This window comes from Otolemur garnettii, unplaced genomic scaffold (assembly GCF_000181295.1).
Source record: "Otolemur garnettii isolate 467f Iridium unplaced genomic scaffold, OtoGar3 scaffold00140, whole genome shotgun sequence".
Classification (NCBI taxonomy): domain Eukaryota; kingdom Metazoa; phylum Chordata; class Mammalia; order Primates; family Galagidae; genus Otolemur; species Otolemur garnettii.
In genome coordinates, this window is record NW_003852535.1 from 3,137,742 (window position 1) to 3,156,709 (window position 18,968).

General features: G+C 39.3%; 1 protein-coding gene across 1 annotated transcript in view; it reads left to right on the plus strand.

Moving 5' to 3' along the window:
- Positions 1 to 3,936: 3,936 nt before the first annotated feature.
- The window catches only part of LOC100940550 (solute carrier family 22 member 24-like), a 28,156-nt gene continuing 13,124 nt past the window's right edge, over positions 3,937 to 18,968 (plus strand). Inside the window, 5 exon segments of the mRNA XM_003798696.2 lie at positions 3,937 to 4,338; positions 5,235 to 5,338; positions 13,216 to 13,370; positions 13,465 to 13,633; positions 15,537 to 15,660. Of these exon segments, the coding sequence (XP_003798744.2) occupies positions 3,937 to 4,338; positions 5,235 to 5,338; positions 13,216 to 13,370; positions 13,465 to 13,633; positions 15,537 to 15,660 (954 nt within the window).

The following is an 18,968-nucleotide window of genomic DNA, read 5'->3' on the forward strand; positions in this document are numbered from 1 at the left end:
TTGAGGCTCTGTCTCAAAAAAAAAAAAAAATAGAAAATTCTTGTGAAAAATTTCATGACCTTTTAAACAACGACAGCAATCTACTTTTAAAAATTCACTCAAATGAGAACTATGCCAAAGGATAAAATAATACTACACATAATTTTTTAATGTATTATATTTGTAAATTGTACTTATGTTGAAATTTTTAAAAAATTACAATACTATTTTTGCATTCTATGAAAATTTTTGTTGCTCCATGTAGACCAAATTTTTAATTAAGGAACCCTCCCCACCTCGGTCAATGGTGTCCCTCTTTACCAATGTTAAAATCTGGTCACCTTACCCAATAGGTCAAATGGTGCTTACTCCTAGCAGCTTACAGAATTTTCTCTTTTGTCTTGACTTTGGACATGTTCACAACCATGTGTCTTAGATGAGCTCTGTTTGAGTTGAGACAACCTGGGATCTGACATCTCCATGAAAGAGTGTGTCATAATCTTTAGTAATACTTTGGAAATTTTCACTTATCTAGTAGGGCTTCCATTCCTCTAGGGCAGGTATCCTCAAACTATAGCCCATGGGCCACATGCAGCCTGCCTAGGACATTTATCTGGCCTTCCAGGTGTTTTTGCCACTGCTGCCTGTCCTGCTTAGCAGCTGACTCATTCTGAGGCCCACAGTCTGGCCCTCCAACAGTTTGAGGGACAGTGAACTGGCCCCTTGTTTAAAAAGTTTGAGGACCCCTGCTCTAGGGCATTCTTCTTCCCCTTGTGGGATACCTATAGCTTGTATATTTGAATGCTTCATGAAGTTCATAATTTTCTCAGTGAATGTTCTACTTTCTCTCTCTTTTTTTCTGTGTCATTAACTGCCTGAGTTAGCTCAAGAGCTTTATCCTCTAGTTCTGAGATTCTTTCTTCTGTGTGGTCTAATCTATTATTGATATTTTCTACTGCATCTTTGAACTCCCTGATTTTACTGCTTCAATTCCTTAAGCTCTGCTACATCCTTTCTATATTCTTCATATCATTCATCTCTTGTTTGATTCTGTTTTTGAATTTCCCTTTGGTTATTTTCCACTTTCTCAGCAATTTCCTTCATTGTTTTTACCATCCATATTTTAAATTCACCTTCTGTCATTTCTAAGATTTCTTTATAAGTGGAATCTTCTGTAGTAGCTACCTCATGATCCCTTGGCAGGGTAGCTCCATTCTGGTATTTCATGATGCCAGGATTTCTCTGCTGTTTCTTCCTCATAAGTGTTTTCTTTTTGTCTGTTTCCTTGCCCTACTTTTTCTTTTCACTTCCTCTTGCTCTTTAAGTTACTGTGCGTCTTACCTAAGGTGTTGAAGTGCCCTTTTGGTAAAGGACGAAAAGGATGAGAAGAGTGAAGAGCAAGAAGGGATAAAAGATAAAAAAGAGAAAGAGAATGGAAAGAAGGAGTAAATAGGAAGATTGACAAAAAGAAGAGAATGGGGCGGCTCCTGTGGCTCAAAGGAGTAGGGTGCTGGCCCCATATGCCAGAGGTGGTGGGTTCAAATCCAGCCCTGGCCAAAAACTGCAAAAAAAAAAAAAAAAAAAAAAAAAAAGACAAAAAGAAGAGAAGAATAGAGAGAGAGGAATAATAGTGGTGTGCATTAGGGTACTTTAATGCACACTGACAAATGCCAGCCTCTGAGGATGGCTTGGTTGGGTGGGTCCCTTGACATTTGCAGCTCTTTGCCAGCCTGAGCAGATGCAGGACCCCACCTCCATGAAATAGAGAAGAAAAACAAAAATGCTATAAATCAAACCAATAAAAACAAAAAACCTTAAGGGATAAAATTGAGGGGAGGGGACAATTAACAGGGGCAGAAAAACTAGTGAAAGTGAAGCCTTTATTGTTAAAGAAGGCAACAATGAAAAAATTGCCTGGGCAACAGGTGATCTGGGGTATGTGATGCTAATCACAATACAGCTGTACAAGATGGAGATTGGAAGCCTCTGCTGACTTCTTTGCCCTCAAGCCCTGCAGGGTTGGGAACCTGAATCTCTCTCTCCTCAACCTGCTTAATAGACACACCTAGACCATTCCAAACCATGCCCCTTGGCTAAGCAGTGGCTTTCACAGAAATGCATGTCGCTTGGATCTCTCCAGAAGTGGCTGCCTGCTTATCAGGCACACCAGAGCCAGCCTCACTCTAGGACCTTAAGGGCTGTTCTTGCCAAGGCAGCTCTCCCATAATGGCTGTGCCTGGCTTGCAGCCAAACAATAAAAGCTCTGTTCCACCCCAGCAGTTCAGTCCCGGCCTTTGGGCGGTGTTCTAAGTCACTTGCTCACTTGCCCAAAGTCTCCCAATGTAACTCAACAAGTGCCCAAGTCTAAAGAAAAAAAACAAAACAAACTCTTGCCTCTGCTGTAACTGCTGCCACTGCAGCTGCTACAACCAGCCCGCCTCAGACTGATCACAAACACTTGCTGCTTCTCCACTGCTTCCGTCCTCCTCTTGGGGTCCTGGATTTTCCTGCTGCCTCCCTGTTCTCCCAAAGGGATATTTCTGGGTAGATCCCACAAGCCAGAGGTACCTGGAGTCTTCTCTCCCCAAATGTACTGCACCCAGTTGCAAAGAAGCCGTCTCCAGTCCACCATCTTGCTTTGCCCCTGCTTTTATACATTTTAAGTCAAAGTTATAAGAAGGCCTTTTACCCAGAAAGTATGCATTGTACCAGTTACATTTTAATCTCCCCAACCCATCCTCCTATTTCAAACCTAGTTCATTTCTGTTGAGTTTAACTTTTATATGTGCGCATAAGAGTTGATCAACTAGATTCAAGAGTTTCAAGTTAGGGTTTTTTTGTTTTTTTGTTTTTTTTGAAACAGAGTTTCACTATGTCACCCATGGTGGAAGGCCAGGGCATCACAGCTCCCAGCAGCCTCAAACTCTTGGGCTTAAGCGATTCTCTTATCTCAGCCTCCCAAGTAGCTGGGACTACAGGTGACTACCACAATGCCCAGTTATTTTTTTGTTGTAGTTGTCATTGTTGTTTAGCAGATCTGGGCCAGGTTCAAACCCACCAGCCCCAGTGTATGTGTCTGGCGCCCTAACCACTGAACTACAGGTGCAGAGCCATCAAGTTAGTATTAAGTACATGTGCCATTTGTTTTCCATTCCTGTGATACTAAATTTAGAAGAATAGTCTCCAGTTCTATCCAAGTTGTGGCAAAAAAATACTAGATCACCATTTTTATGGCTGAATAGTAGTACTCCATGGTATACAAATACCACACTTTATTAATCCACTCATGAATTGATAGGAAGTTGTGTTGTTTCCACATCTTTAGAATTGTGAATTATGCTCCTACAAACATTCAAGTTCAAGTTTCTTTTTGATAAATGTCTTTTTTTCATTTTGGGAAAAAACCTATCAGTGGGTTTGTTGACATAGCCAGACATGCTACCTCCAGTTGTAGTCCAGGCTACTTAGTCAGGAAAGTGCATGGAGCCTAGGATATTGAGTTACCGTGAAGTATCAGGGTGTCATTGCACTCAATTCTGGGTGAGACACTAGACAATGGAGTGAGACTGCGTCTCTGAAAAAAATCACAACTGCTATCCTCTCACCCTATTACATGCATTTTGTGACTTCAAAATTTTAAAATGATTGTCACTTGTGTGATATGAACTAAGCAAAACTTTACTTACAGAAAGTTAACATGTGTAGCCAACATTCCACTTTGTTTTACTTTAACTAGGATTACAAGTTTTCATTAACCTTTAGTAAAACTTCAGTCCTAATCAAGAACAAGCTCTGCTCTCTCTTGCTAAAAATCATCATAATCATCATGAAACAGTTTTTTTTAGGTCTGGGTCAACACAGGATTAGTGTGATTTAGTGGAAGGACACCTTTCTCCTTCTGAACTAATCTCCATAAAGTCACTGTGCTGACTCTTGGGGATCCCCTGTCCAGCCTCAATGGCCTTTGAGGTGCTCCTGGATCAAGTAGGAAGCCTGGGGAGATTCCAGATCCTTCAGATGGCTTTCTTCTGTATCATCATCGCTGTCATGTACCCTCATGTTCTGCTGGAGAACTTCACTGCAGCCATCCCTGGTCATCGCTGCTGGGTCCACATCCTTGACAATGACACTGTCTCTGACAATGACACTGGCACCCTCAACCAAGATGCCCTCTTGAGAATCTCCATCCCACTGGACTCCAATCTGAGGCCAGAAAAGTGTCGTCACTTTGTCCATCCCCAGTGGCAGCTCCTTCATCTAAACCAGACCTTCTCAAAAATGAGTGAGCCAGACACAGAGGCCTGTGTGGATGGCTGGGTGTATGATCAAAGCTTCTTCTTCTCCACCATTGTGACTGAGGTAAGAAACATCATGTTCTCTTTATGTTATTGAGAGGTTTGGAGGCAACACAAAGAATGCAATTGCTTCACACATTTAGTCCCCAGATGGATACTGCCTCAGCACTTCCTTCATTCCTTGAGCAGGTAGCAATTGCTTATCTACATTATAATGCAGTCAAGTGTATAAATGTTAGGGATAAGAAATTGAAAAAGCTAAACATAAATATGCTATTATGCCATTTAATCTAGTGAGAAAGACCCATAATTTTTTACATAGCCAAATGTTATGCTGGGTGAGAGAATCTTAAAATTCACTGCCAAACTAATATGCAGAGCAAATAAACCAGAACCTCTGGGCATAGGGCATAGGCACCAGGAGTTCTGAAAGTTTTTGAATGATTTGATATGTGGCCAAAGATGAGCGTTATTGTAGTATTTGAAATCACAGATAATGGAAGCCAAAAGCAGAGCCTTTATATAACCTACATGCTAAGGGTGATTGTCTTAGAATATTTTGCATATGGCTTCTAAAATATTGGTACAGAAATTTGTGAGTTTTGCATGTTTTTAGTTAAATTCTTAAAGAATGTTTAGGAATTTACATAAAGGGACAATAAAGGGAGTTGGTAGTATGAAGATAAAAGGAGTAAACAGACATAGAGACACATGGATGCAGGGTGTTGAAAGGTTATCAGTTCATAGAACAAAGTAGCTGCAATTAAAGGATTGAAATTAGTTCAGTACGTTGAGAGGGTGGGCTACCAGAGGACAGTATCTGTAGATGAAGGTTGAAATGGAGGCAGGATGATCACAACAGCAGGTCATGCACATCCTATATAGGAGTTTGGAGTCAGTATCCACTAAAGGGCTCACAGTCCTATCTAGCTCCACTGTGCTGCTTTCCTTCTCTTTCAGTGGGACCTGGTGTGTGAATCTGAGTCACAAAAATCACTGGTTCAATCACTATTTATGTCTGGGAACATTGTGGGAAGTCTGATATATGGCTATCTTTCAGACAGGTGAGTTTTTGTCACCTGTCTTTTGGAATGTTTATCAGATGATGTATTTTCTTTTGGAATGTTTATCAGATGATATATTCATTCTTTTATTTTAGGCGTATTTGCTGAACTATATGTACCTTTCATTGTGCTATGTGCTGACCTCTACTTCTGACTCCATGGAGCTAAAAGTGAATAATAGTGCTTCATATGTGAACTGGAAATTATAGTTTGGTATGAGAAAAACAAACCTTTAGAAAGGAATTTTTTGAAAAGGTTACAGACTTTGCAGTTTATAAGTAGGAGTTAGCTCATTACAGGGAGAGGAAGGAAGGAGTTTTGAGGAAGAAGCATGTTTAAAAGCACAAATTGTGGGGCAGTGTTACTGGCCTTGGCAACTTACCAAACCACCAAGAGTTGAAAATGATTGTGGACACTTTTAGATTGGTCATAATTTCATGCCTGTATTTCGGTGTTCATTTGCGGTGAGAGTCACTATTATAATATCTATGCATGGTGCAGTAGGGTAGCATTGACAGTTTGATAACTCATTGCAAATGTAACCTGAATGCTGATCCTTATGAAATATCTCAAGAATCATAATATTTAGAACCAAGAATGACTTCTCTTGGGTATAGGAGTTTGGGGACTTCTTGAATGATGGTATAGTTTTTCTGAAGGCCTCTGTAAATCATTGCTGGCAGGTGGACATGCCTCCTACAACAATACTGAGGGCACCTAGATGCTTAATGGCATCTGGTAATGTTAGTTAAAACTATGACCTTTGACTTTATTGGAATTATATTTATCCTGCATAGATTTCTGAGTCACAGCACTTACTTTCCTTAATTTTTAAAGATTTTTAATTATATCCCATATATAATATTCATATATAATTATGAGATACGTGATGGTTTGATACAGGCATAGAGTGTGTAATGATGAATTAACATAGTTGGGATATCCGTCACCTCAAGCATTCACCATATAGATTTCCCAAATCATTCAAAATATTCAACAACCCTTCATGATTTAAAAAAAATTTTTGAACACTTAACTAGCAATGGGATTTCAGGGTCAGGCCAGCATCTGCAGCTTTGGGGCCCTGTGATGTGGGCTATCCTCACTGCTGTCAGGTGGCTTTTATTTGTATATATGAAGATTCTGGATGATGAACATTTTTTCATATGTTTTTTGGCCATTCATCTGTCTTTTTGGGAAAATGATCTGTTTATGTTGCTTACCCATTGCTTGATGGGTTAAAAATCCTTTTAACATAAGGACATTCACAATCAAATGTTCATAGAAGCTCAATTCATAATCACGAAGAAGGAGACAACCCAAGTGCCCATCAACCCATGAGGAATTAATAAACTGTGGTATGTGTATAGCATGGAATACTAATCAGTCATAAAAGAAGATAGAGACTTTGCAACTTATGTATTTACCTGAGGGATTTAGAGAACATTCTTCTAAGTATCACAAGATTTAGAAGCAAGTATCCCACGTACTTGGTACTAATCTGAAAATAGTAGACCAATAACTATAGGCCCACATGAGAGAAAAACACAAATTCAAGAAAGGGGGAGAGGGAGTGGACTGCATTAGTTCCCACCTATGGTTACAATATAGGGCTATATGGCACACTTCCAAGGTGAATGACTCAATTACAACTCAGACTTTTGACTTGACTTTACAAATGCAAGTGATGTAACCTAACCATATGTATCCTCATATTAACCCATAATTTAAAAAATTCTGAAAGAAACTGGGATGGGAAGAACATATTTCAACACAATAAAAGTTACATATGACAAACCTATAGCTAGTATCATAACGAATAGGGGAAAACAAGACTTTTCTTGAAGATCTGGAACAAAACAATATAGTACAAGCAGTCCTAGCCAGAGCAATTAGACAAGAGAAAGAAAAACAAGGCATCCAAACTGGAAATGAAGAACCCAATTACACTTGTTCTCAGATGATATAGCCCCTTTTTCCCCCAGTGTTCAGACTCAGCCGACTGTATTGCCAACTCAAATAGCAGAATGAATGATTGAAAGAATGAAGGAAGCAGTTGAATGAAAATGTGAAGAACTGTTTTCTTAAATATCATATCTGGATAAATATCAACAGTGGAATGGAAAGTAAACTGTGGTGTATGTATACAAATTTCAATTCAGCGATGAGAGAGAAGAAACTACTGCCCCATTCAATAACATGAAGGCAATGTTACATGACACAGGATTACATACTGTGTGGTGCCACTTTTTATAAAGATCAATTATAGTTAAGATAATCTATGGTGTTAAGATGGTAATATTTGGGGCCAGGCGAGGTGGCTCATGCCTTTAATCCTAGCACTCTGGAAGGCCAAGGCAGATGGATTGCTTGAGTTCAGGAGTTCAAGACCAGCCTGAACAAGAGCAAGACCCCATGTCTTATAAAAAAAAAGAAAAAACAAGCAGGGATTTTTGGGGGGCTCCCATAGTCCCAGGCATCAAAGGGCTGAGGCAACACGATCACTTGAGCACAAGAGTTTGAAGTTGTCATGAGCTATGAAACCACAGCACTCTGCTAGGGTGACAAAGTGAGACTCTCTCTCTCTCTCTCTCTCTCTCACACACACACACACACACACACAAAGATATTTGATATCCTTGGTGGGTGTAGACTAGGAGTGGGCACACCATGATGTTTTTCTTTGAGCGTGAACTTCTATTTCTTATTAAATTGGTACATTTATCTTCTGAAAATCATTAAACTTGTAGACGTTTGCTATGTATACTTTTGTATGTTGAAGGGGTTTTGGTGGAAGGAATGAAGAGGCTTGCCTCAGCGTTTGTGCTAGGGACTGAGGAAATCAGGGAGGAGTCCTCTTGAGCAAACATTGGGTCCATATTTTTTATCATAAAGCAGGAAGAACTAAATAGAAGGTGTTTATGAGACATCATCACTGATAGGGAGGACATAAAAAGATCAGATAGAATGTCTCCATCTTGTTTTTGCAAAACCAGAGACCTTGATTATGACCTTTGCATCCAGAGTCAAGAGACCTTTGGAGTCCAGAGAATCTTTATTGTCACACCTCACACATAAATTCTCTCTTTCAGGGGTCAGTTTTCTACTCTCCTGCAAGTACACAACTCACATACCATTCTCATGACTCAGTAGGTCTCTCAAGCAGAAAGTAAGCCTATGTTCAAGATTAAGGAACAATTTTCCCTACAATACATACATCAAAATTGAATGAAATGTTCAATATGAATATAAAAGTGAATGTGAAGAAACAGTTGGGATCCTGCTAGGGTTGATATCTGACTCACATGTCCCTTTCTTAGCTCGTCTACCCTCTTTAGTCCCTGGTAGTTTTTAAAACACTAAACTGGTTTCCCCCACAGAGCACTTACACTTGCTGTTCTTTTGATCACCACACTCTTTTCCATACACATTTCTCAATCCACACCTAATTACTCAAATTTCAATATTACCCACTCAAATATCTCTTCCCTGACACTGTATCTAGTGATGCCTTTACCAAAGTTACTCTCATTTTATTTCCCAACCTTCATTTTTAATGACAAATTTATAACATTGCCTTTTAAATGTCATACTAGGTGGTGATGAGCTTCATTTTGGAGGCTAATGACATAGTCCAGAAGAAATATCATAAAAGTTTAAGTTAAAGGGGGATCCATGGAGACAATAACATGTAGTTGATTTAGGATAGTTTTAGTAGTAGACACAATATGAGTCATTAATAGTTTAGATTCTTTTTCACTGTTAAAGTACTTTCATGGAAGGAAATAAAAGAATCCAGGGGATATAGGGTTTGGCCTGAAATCAGTAGTAAATTCTGATGCCACTATGCAAAATGGGAGAGGACAATGGACAACATAAATTTGGGGGAAACAGTCAAGACTTTCTGAATTGCATTTGCCTCTTAGATAAGCATATGTGGTTATAGGTAAATAGTTAGATAGATAGATAGATAGATAGATAGATAGATAGATAGATGGTCACTGCAAAGGTCAAGGTCAGAGATAACTTGGAATTTCTTAGCACTGAATATTTTCATAGTTATGAGAATGAGAGGGGTAACACAGGAAAGAATGCAAATAGAGACCCGTGATATCCAGTAGATTCAACCATGCCTAAAGTAAGTTGTTTCACCTGATAACTATTTAACATCACTGTGACTGTCACTGGCATTCCCTCAGTGGACTGCACATTTCCTAGACATAATATTCTTTGTTTCAGATTACAAATCCACCCGAATTTATTTATTATGTGTCACTTAAGATGTATCCTTGCCTTCATTCAATTTTCACTTTCACGCTAACCAAAACGCTTGGTACAAATTCAAATTAAACCAACCAAGTCTTTCATTCTAGATGTTCTCCTCTCTTCCTCCCCCTCCTCCTCTGATCGAATATTGCACGTGAAGTGTTTCTATTTATCTTCATCAAGGACTATTTCCATCAAAGCCCTACCATTTTAGTCATAATTATTAGTTACCCCGAATTTCTATCACTTACTATAGTGAAAGGATAATCCTCAGGGGTAGTTCAGGCAGATATGGTGGGGTGACACTTCTGGGCACCCATCTTTCAGGTTATGTCTAAGGGAACCAGGGCTATCACTGTAGTACTCTCACATATGAGACAGAAAGGGGAAAAACACAGTGGACCTTTTATGGTAAGAACTGGAATTGGCATGTTATCATTGGCCACACACAATTAACCCACTTATAAATCCCCATGGTAACCAACAAAAATTCATGAGAAATTATGTCTTCCAATATGCCTTATATTCAGTAAAGGGATGGTCAGCAGTTATCCAGACTCTGCACCAACTGTATGTTTAACAAACCGAAAAGATATGGCATTCATTCTCATAACTTGTGATGCAGTGTTCTCATAGTCCATTGGTTTGGGCAAGGCCTCTTTCTTGTACCTGGTAATTTGTCTCCGTTCTCATTCATTATCATAGAGATCTTTATCATATGTTTACTATTACTCTCTTTCTTCATACATGTTGCAAAATATTTAATATCTTTTGTTATGCAGGTATTTTAATTTACACAAATGGTATGGTTTTTTTTTTTTTTATCTAATCTCTTCCTCATCTTTTGTCATTGACTATGTTTGAAGACCTGTTTATGATTTTGTGTGTGTGGATCTAATCTGCTGCCTAAGTTTACTTCAGCTTCCCAGAGGAAGCCTCAAGCACTTTTTTCTTGTTCTCATTCCCAGTGATTCATCACCTGATTCCTACAACATTGCTAACACTTCACTGGTCTCTAATATTAATATCTTGAGGTGTCTGGACTGTGAGAATTTTTTTTTTTTTACCAATAGGCTTTAATTTTCATAGCAATTTTAAATTTACAGATATTGAATGGAAAAAAATGGAGTCCTCTATACTCCCTCTTATGATGCTTACCATATTGTTAATATCTTGCCAGTAGTGTGGGAAACTGGTTACAATTGATGGACCAGTATTGACACATTGCTGACTAAAGTCCATAGTTTACACTGGGGCACACTGTTTTTCTTAAACATTTTTATGGGCTTTAGTAAAAGCTGAATATCATGTATCCACCATTAGACCATCTCCCTAAAAATGCCCTGTGCAATACCTATTTATCTCCTCCTCTGAACACAGGGCAACCACTACCATGAAAATTTATTGAGGATATGTGGATTTTCATTTTACTTACTTAATGTGTTTTCGTTTCTCATATTTCTAATGATGGCCTCTTCATCATATGCCATATCACAGATCTTTTTAAAAAATATTTCATTTTTTTTTCTTTTTTTTATTGAACGGTAACTATGTACATTAATGCACTTCTGGGGTACAGTGTGGGGTTTTCACATGCAATCTGAAATACTTCCATCAACTGGTCAACACAGCCTTCATGTCATTTTCTCAGTTATTGCTTTAAAACATTCACATTCTACTCTTAGAAAGATTCACCTGTACCCCTATAAGGTAAACCTCAGAAGTAATCCCTCCAAACTCCCTCCCTCCACCCATTACCCGCTCCCTTCTCCCTCCCCCCTCCCCATATTCTTAGGCTATTTGGTTATAGCTTTCATATAAAAAGGTTTAAATTAGTTTCATAATAGGGGTGTGTACATTGGATATTTTTTCCTCCATTCTTGTGATACTTTGCTCAGAAGAACATTCAAAATATTTCATTTTTAAAGAAATATTTCTTTCTTACTAAGCTCTTATTTCTCCATTCTTGTGATGCTTTACTTCTGTGCAACCTCGATGAATCCCCAACAATAAAAACAAAATTTCTTTAGCAATTTTACAATGTATTGTAAATTATATGATAAAAATTAGTAATAAATCATGTGTTGTACCCTCAGAAAATTACACATTCAAATAAGAATTATAGTAACTCAAATATACTGCTAAAGTAAGTGATAAATGGCACAGAACTGGTGTCTAAAACTAAAGTTTATTATGTGTATTTTTTTATTTACCAATACTTCTGAATCAACTCAGGTAATTTAATCTTGACTTCAGACTTGGTATCCATCTTGCCAACTGTGACATATATATTAATAATTACCTTTTGTTTAACTTTCCATTTTGTTCCTTATGCTTTTATCCCCTCACCATCTCCTCTGTGAACTTTTTATCACTTCCTGCCCTGAGGAAAACAGTGGCTGAATTGTATTCCATTTGAGCTGAAATTCATTTCCTAAGAACTAAAATAAAGACACAGCTGAGATGGCTGTGGTGAGGTCTATCTGCAAGTTTTGTTTACTGTTTTTCCTGTCTCCCTTTCAAATAAGTTTAGCCTTTACCTTCAGTGTGCAGAGTCCCAAGTTCAGATTTCTTGATTTCAGACCTCAGTGCTCTAAACATTACACACAAATCCACTATCCTAAATGCATATGATCTTATAACAAACATTTATTTTAAAACAATTATTTTTATTTCCAATTAATATAAGTATACATATGATTAATTTACATTGTTCGTATTTGTTAGGCAAAGTCCAAGTTGCAGTTGAGGCCTTCACCCAGGTAGTGTGCCATATACCCCTACATTACACTGGACAGGTGAGAGCTTACCAAACCCTCTCCCCCCCCCCGTACTTTCCCCTTTTGATTTAAATGTGTTTTTCTCTTATGTGGGTATGTAGTTGTTCATCTACTAGTTTCATATTAACACTGAGTACATTCAGTGCTTGCTTTCCCATTCTTGTGATACTTTACTTAGGAGGATGTCATGGCGTGGGTGCAGAGAGAAGGAAATACTAATACACTGTTGGTGGGATTGGAAATAATACAGCCTTTTTGGAAAGAAGTATAGAGAATCCTCAAAGAGCTAAAAGTAAACCTTCCATTTGATCCTGCAAACCCATTACTAGGTATCTACCCAGAAGAAAAAAAAATCATTTTACCATAAGGACATTTGCAGTTCAATGTTTATAGCAGTTTAATTGACAATTACAAAGAGGTAGAAACAACCCAAGTGCCCATCAACTGATGAAGGAATAAATAAACAGTGGTATATGAATACCATGGAATACTATTCAGCCATCAAGAAAGATGGAAACTTTACATACTGTGTATAATAAGCATTTTTTAATAACTTCCCATATTACATATTTTTAAATACACTTTCAAATGGCATCAGAGTCTTTCTGGCAGTAGTTTGGGGAGAGGGCTTTGAACACACTCTCATACTGACAAATAGAAAGGATTACCTCTACAATTACTACCATTGACTAATAAAATTATTTTAACAGGTCTCCAGTGGTATGGTCCATAGATGAAACATTAATCCTAAATTTCAACATGTGCTGTCTATGTCAAGTTCTCCGCATATTTTTGTTCCTAAATAATCTTATCTGATTCAATTTTTCTTAGGTTTGGAAGAAAGATCATATGCAGCTGGGGTCTCCTCCAGCTGGCCATCTCTGGCACCTGTGCAGCCTTTGCCCCCACCTTTCTCATTTACTGCTCACTACGCTTTTTGTCTGGTTTCTGTATGATAAGTACTCTGGGAAACCTCTTCAGTTTGGGTAAGTCACTAATTTGAGTCTCTTATTAGACTTGAATTGACCTTAAAATTACCCTTTGTCTGAAATTACTATTACCATATATGTTTTCTTCCAGCGATAGAGTGGACAAATCACCAGTCACAATCTATGGCTGTAATTCTGCTATCTTGTGCCTGCAGTGCTGGGCAGATGCTCCTGGGAGGACTGGCCTTTGCCATTCGAGACTGGCGTACACTGCAACTGACCATGTCTATACCCATGTTTGTCTTCTCCTTGTCCTCCAGGTAAGGACAATCTCCATTTTTTTTTCCTAAAAAGGAAGCTATGGTGGGAACAGAGAAGAGAATACTGACACTTGAGATCTATTCACTCCCTGGGCTGGTCCTGACCCATGGTTCCTATTTGATGCCATTATGGCATGTGAGAACGCATGGACAGACTAGAATAACAAAGCTTCTGAACAGCTAGGACTTTGCAGTCATTGTTGTGTAGCAGCCAAATTTCTCCAGAAATCATTTTTCATATTTTAAAATAACCCCATTTATTTGTGAAGCAAATATATTATTTATTTGACTTTGGAAATACCACATATTACATGATGGAGATGATTTGGGAATATTTGTCATTGTGAGACTGGATAAAAGGAAAGGGCATAAAGCGCATCAGAATCACAGGATAAAGCAGCCTGCACTTGCTGCTTTCAAGGAGAAAATCCAAAGTTGTGGACAGAAACTCACCCAAAGATAGACTTAAAGGCGCTAACACTGTGAATCACTGGAGAAGCAACTGAATACACTGAATGAAGGGGAGAGAGAGGCATGGCGGTAAACTCAGTAATATGAAAAGGTACCTGGGGGAAGCATCCCCAGAGAGGGAAGGGGTAGGAGAGAGATCTGGGGCCCCACAGTCCCCCAGAGGATAGTGTAACCTAAGCTTTCAGGGGGCTCCTCCACCACAGTAGGCTTCAGACCTGATCAGTAATCTGGTTATAGTCTGTGAAGCAGCATTGCTCCAGAAAGCAGACACAGTGGGGTCCTGCCAGCTTCTCATGTCATCACAGTGGATGCCATTAGGAGCTCTCAGGCCCAGAATGCACACTCTGCAGAGGGGTGGGCTCCACTGCTGGCCCTCATTGACACTTTCAGGGCAGGGGGAAGGTAGATGTTCTCCTATGCACTGACTAAGTGCTATGCACTCCCTCCACCACCCCACTGGACCCCTCTCAGGGATTTGGGCAAAAGAGGCATCAGCTGGACCTCAGCATCTGCTGCTACAATCATACCAAATCCATAGTGCTTCTGTTACAACTTGAGTAGCACCAGACCATCTGCCACAGGCCCACCAGGGTAGGAGAGTCCTAGCCACTGCAAGTCCCCTGTAAGGCACGGCAAAACTCCCAGGCCTCACCCAGCCACTACAGCCCAAGAAGCCAACCCACAACTGGCCATGCTCCTCCAATTTGGATAAGCACTTTCCAAGGTTCCTGGACCTTTAGGGGTGCCTCCGAAGACCTTGCAAACCATGCAGGCACCCTCCAAGGTTCCATGACATGCCCCACCTCCAGTGGAGTCCTGTAACACACCAATCTACTGGGTCAACCAACACAGTCCTGTATCCAGCCTAGGCACCTGCCTTGGTCCTATAACTCATGCAAGCACCTGTCAAGGTTCTAAGACAAGCAGGCACTGGCCAAGTATCTGCAATATTCACAGACTCTGATCAAGGTGCAGTGATCTGCCTCATCACCAGCTGCTGCTGAGTGATGCATCCAAATGCCTGCCAGGGTCCTGTGAAATTTCCAGGTGCTCTCCAAGGTTGCCATACCCACCTCCATGGTGAAGGATTTGCATATCCATGTCAAGCATTTCCAACAGTAGCCTGGGGAAAACAATAACACAAATATAAATAAATATCCCCAGCACAGGCTTGGACTGTGACATACATAGGAAAAAGAGATGTCACAGGAGAACAGCTGCATTACAGGATTTCAATGTATCCACCTCCCTCCCAGTTCCTTGACAGGCTGAGGCAGGAGGATTGCTTTAACCTAAGAGTCTGCATTTGCTTTGAGCTAGGCAGATACCATGGCACTCTACCTAGGGCAACCAAGTGAGACTTTGTCTCAAAAAAAGGTTATTTGACAAACAAACAATTATTTACTGTACCTACATTGTCTTCTTTTCTCAGGTGTACGGTGGAGTCTGCTCGCTGGTTGATTATCAACAATCAGCCAGATGAGGGCTTAAAGGAACTTAGAAGAGTTGCACATATAAATGGACAAAAGAATACTGAAGAGACCTTGACCATTGAGGTGATCAGGAAAGGGAGGCTAGTCATGAGTGTGAAATGAAAAAATGAGCTTACAATGACACTAGTCTGGGTTCCTAGGGTGACTGCATTTCCAGAATTAGAATTCTGTGAGTGGGGCCTTACATCTCTGTCCTAGTTCCCTAGTGAATCATCACTGGGGGTGTCAGAACATTAAAAAAAAATCATTCCTTTTGTCTTTTGCAAGGATTTGGACAAAGGTATTATTGAAATTCACATACTTTCTGTGCAGAAGTGCACATGTACACTTAAAAAGTACACATAATTGTTAGAATAATTTGGTTATTAGGTTCCTATGCTCTTCTCCTAGACATGTAGAAGAAAGAAATCAACATACAATTCGTTTATCACTATTTCACTAACCCTGGGAACTTCAAGGGGAAATAAGAAAGATGACAATAGCAATTTCCTTCCATAAGACTGGAAGTCAGATACTGACATGGTCCATTTAAACTGTCTCCCTCCTTCATTTCAAAATACTTATACACCTACCATGTGCCAGTCTGGGGGATAGATTTTTATAAGAGAATAAGTCAGATACTCTTCCCTTTAAAAAGGTACATTTTACTAATGAATTTATAAATTAAATGTCCATTGTAATAATACAGATTCTGGGGTATGACAAGGTTATACACAGAGTACTTTTGAGAGAACACAGAGAAGTATCCACTATAGCTTTAATGAGCCAGAAAAGGATTAAGGGTTGTCTGGTAAAAGGGAGAGGAAAGGCATTTCAGTCATGTCATAAGCTGCCAGGTAAGACACAACTGATAGATGGCCCACATCAGTCCTAAGAAACAGCAAATGCCCTGTAGAAAAAGATTTTAATAGAGGAAAACACAAAGCTTCTACATCCTGGCCCCAGAAATTCCATCCCTCTGACTTGCTGAAGGAATTGACATGTTCCCAATGCCCAGAAAAGTTCATTATAATAGAAGGCTATGTTAACCAGTTTGATGAAAATATTTCAAATTGAAAAAACCACACTGTACCCCATGATTACATTAATGTACATAGCTATCATTTAATGAAAAAAAGGAATAATAATATACACTCAACATCTAGATTCTTACAGATTCTTATTTATAGATCTGTGAAACTGAAGACTCCAGACACGGGTCCCCAACACATCCAAAATATAGTGGGGATATAAACGTGAAATAACTGATATAGACATTCTGGTTCTAAAAGGGGGAGAGGTCAGTCATGAGGAGTTCAGAGCAATTAGGCAAGAGTTAGAAGTTCCTTGAGTAGGTCTTCTCATGTCTATTTTCCACATGAATGGAAAGAAAAGCATGAATGGGAAAGAAAAGCAATTTCAATCTCAGCTATAACTTCCTGCCTTCTGGATCCAACCTCTGAGTTGTCTTTCCTTCCTGAAAGATAGAGCATGTTTGCAGCTGGATAGGATTCTCAGCCAAATTCCACCAGCAGCATTTTGGGAACTACACAGATTTTCTCATTTCTCTATGTCACAGTCAACAGTGATTTCTGATAAAAATTTCTTTAAAACATGACAGACCCCTGTGAATGTCACTATGGCTTATTTTATTAGACAAAATCCCCAATTCACACTAAGAAACTTTTTTGTTATTAGCTCTTCCCTATCTTTGCCTCCTGCTGGATTGATACTACAGTGTACATAAGTATCCGAGAGTTTCTTTTGTTTGATTCAGAGGCACATCCTTAATCTCTGTAAGGGCCCATTTAAAAAAATACACTGACCCTTTGATCTTTCTGAGATCTTAAGAAGCTTTGCGTAACCACCTGCTGGACTTTATCTCTGGATTAAGATCCATCTCTAGAACATGTTTCCTGACCTCCCTCCAAAGCCATTTCTCTCTCTCTTTTTTTATTGTTGGGGATTTATTGAAGGGACAAAGATCCAGGCTATGCTAATTGCATTTGTCCAGCTAAGTCCCTCATAAAAATGTTTTCCTCTCCCAAGAGGTATGCCAAACACCATGATCCCTCATCCCCCTCTGTCCTTCCCTCTCTTCACTCCCCATTCCCCCACAACCCTCCACCATGTACTAGGTCATCAGTTGTCTTCATATCAAAATTGAGTACATTGGATTCTTGCTTCTCCATTCTTGTGATGCTTTACCAAGAAGAATGTGTTCCACCTCCATCCAAGTTAATACAAAAAGTGTATAGTCTCCATATTTTTTAGTGGCTGAATAATATTCCATGGTATACACATACCACAGCTTGTTAATCCATTCCATTTCTTAATGTTAATGTCATTTGCAATTTGGAGATGATAAGAATTCCTGGTTACTTTTTGTTTTAAAAGTTTCCTCTGATTAACTTTTTCTTCTTGCTGTTCTTATTAGTAGCAAGAAGAAATCAGGAGGCATTGTCAATACCATGATTGGAAATCAGCTTAGCTAGATAATCATGTCTATTTTCCACATGAATGCATATAATACTGCTAAATTTCTACCACTGCATAACAAAGATTCTTTATTTTCCAGTTTTCATTACACATTTCTGATTCCATATTTGGTCCTCAAAAGCAGCCTGCTCAGGGTTGAGATTTTTACTACCATTGTTCAGGACAGTATGGCTCTCATTATCACCGTCACCAAAAGTCCTCCCAGCCTCCAACCACCACAAATTCCAAAACTACTCCTGTATTTAAGCTATTTGTAACTGTACATCTCTATTGCAAGTAGTAACATCAGAAGGAGTTATCTATTGTTGTGGAATAAATTGCCTCTAAACTTGGTGATATACAACAGGAATTTTTGCAAATTTTCATGGGTTCTGTGCTTGACAATCTAAGTTTATAATTAAGGTATTCATTTGGGCTGTGACATTACCAGAAGTTTCCACTAAAGAAGGATGTACTTTGAAGCTCACTCACATGGTTGTTCGAACAATGAAGGTCCCCTCAGATGGTTGGACTAAGGACCTCGTTTGTTGTCACATGTGTCTCCAATTTGACAGTGTTTCTTTAAAGTGTATGGCTGGATTTGGGAGGCTAAGGCAGGTGGATTACTTGAGCTCACAGGTTTGAAATCAGCCTTAGCCAGAGCAAAACCTCATCTCTAAAAATAGCCAGGCATTGTGGCAAGTGCCTGTAGTTCCAGCTACTTGGGAGGCTGAGACAAGAGAATTGCTTAAACCCGAGAGTTTGAGGTTGCTGTGAGCTATGACACCATGGCACTCTATCAAGAGTGAGGAAGTGAGGCTCTGTCTCCCCCACCCAGAAAGAAAGAAAGAAAGAAAGAAAGAAAGAAAGAAAGAAAGAAAGAAAGAAAGAAAGAAAGAAAGAAAGAAAGAAAG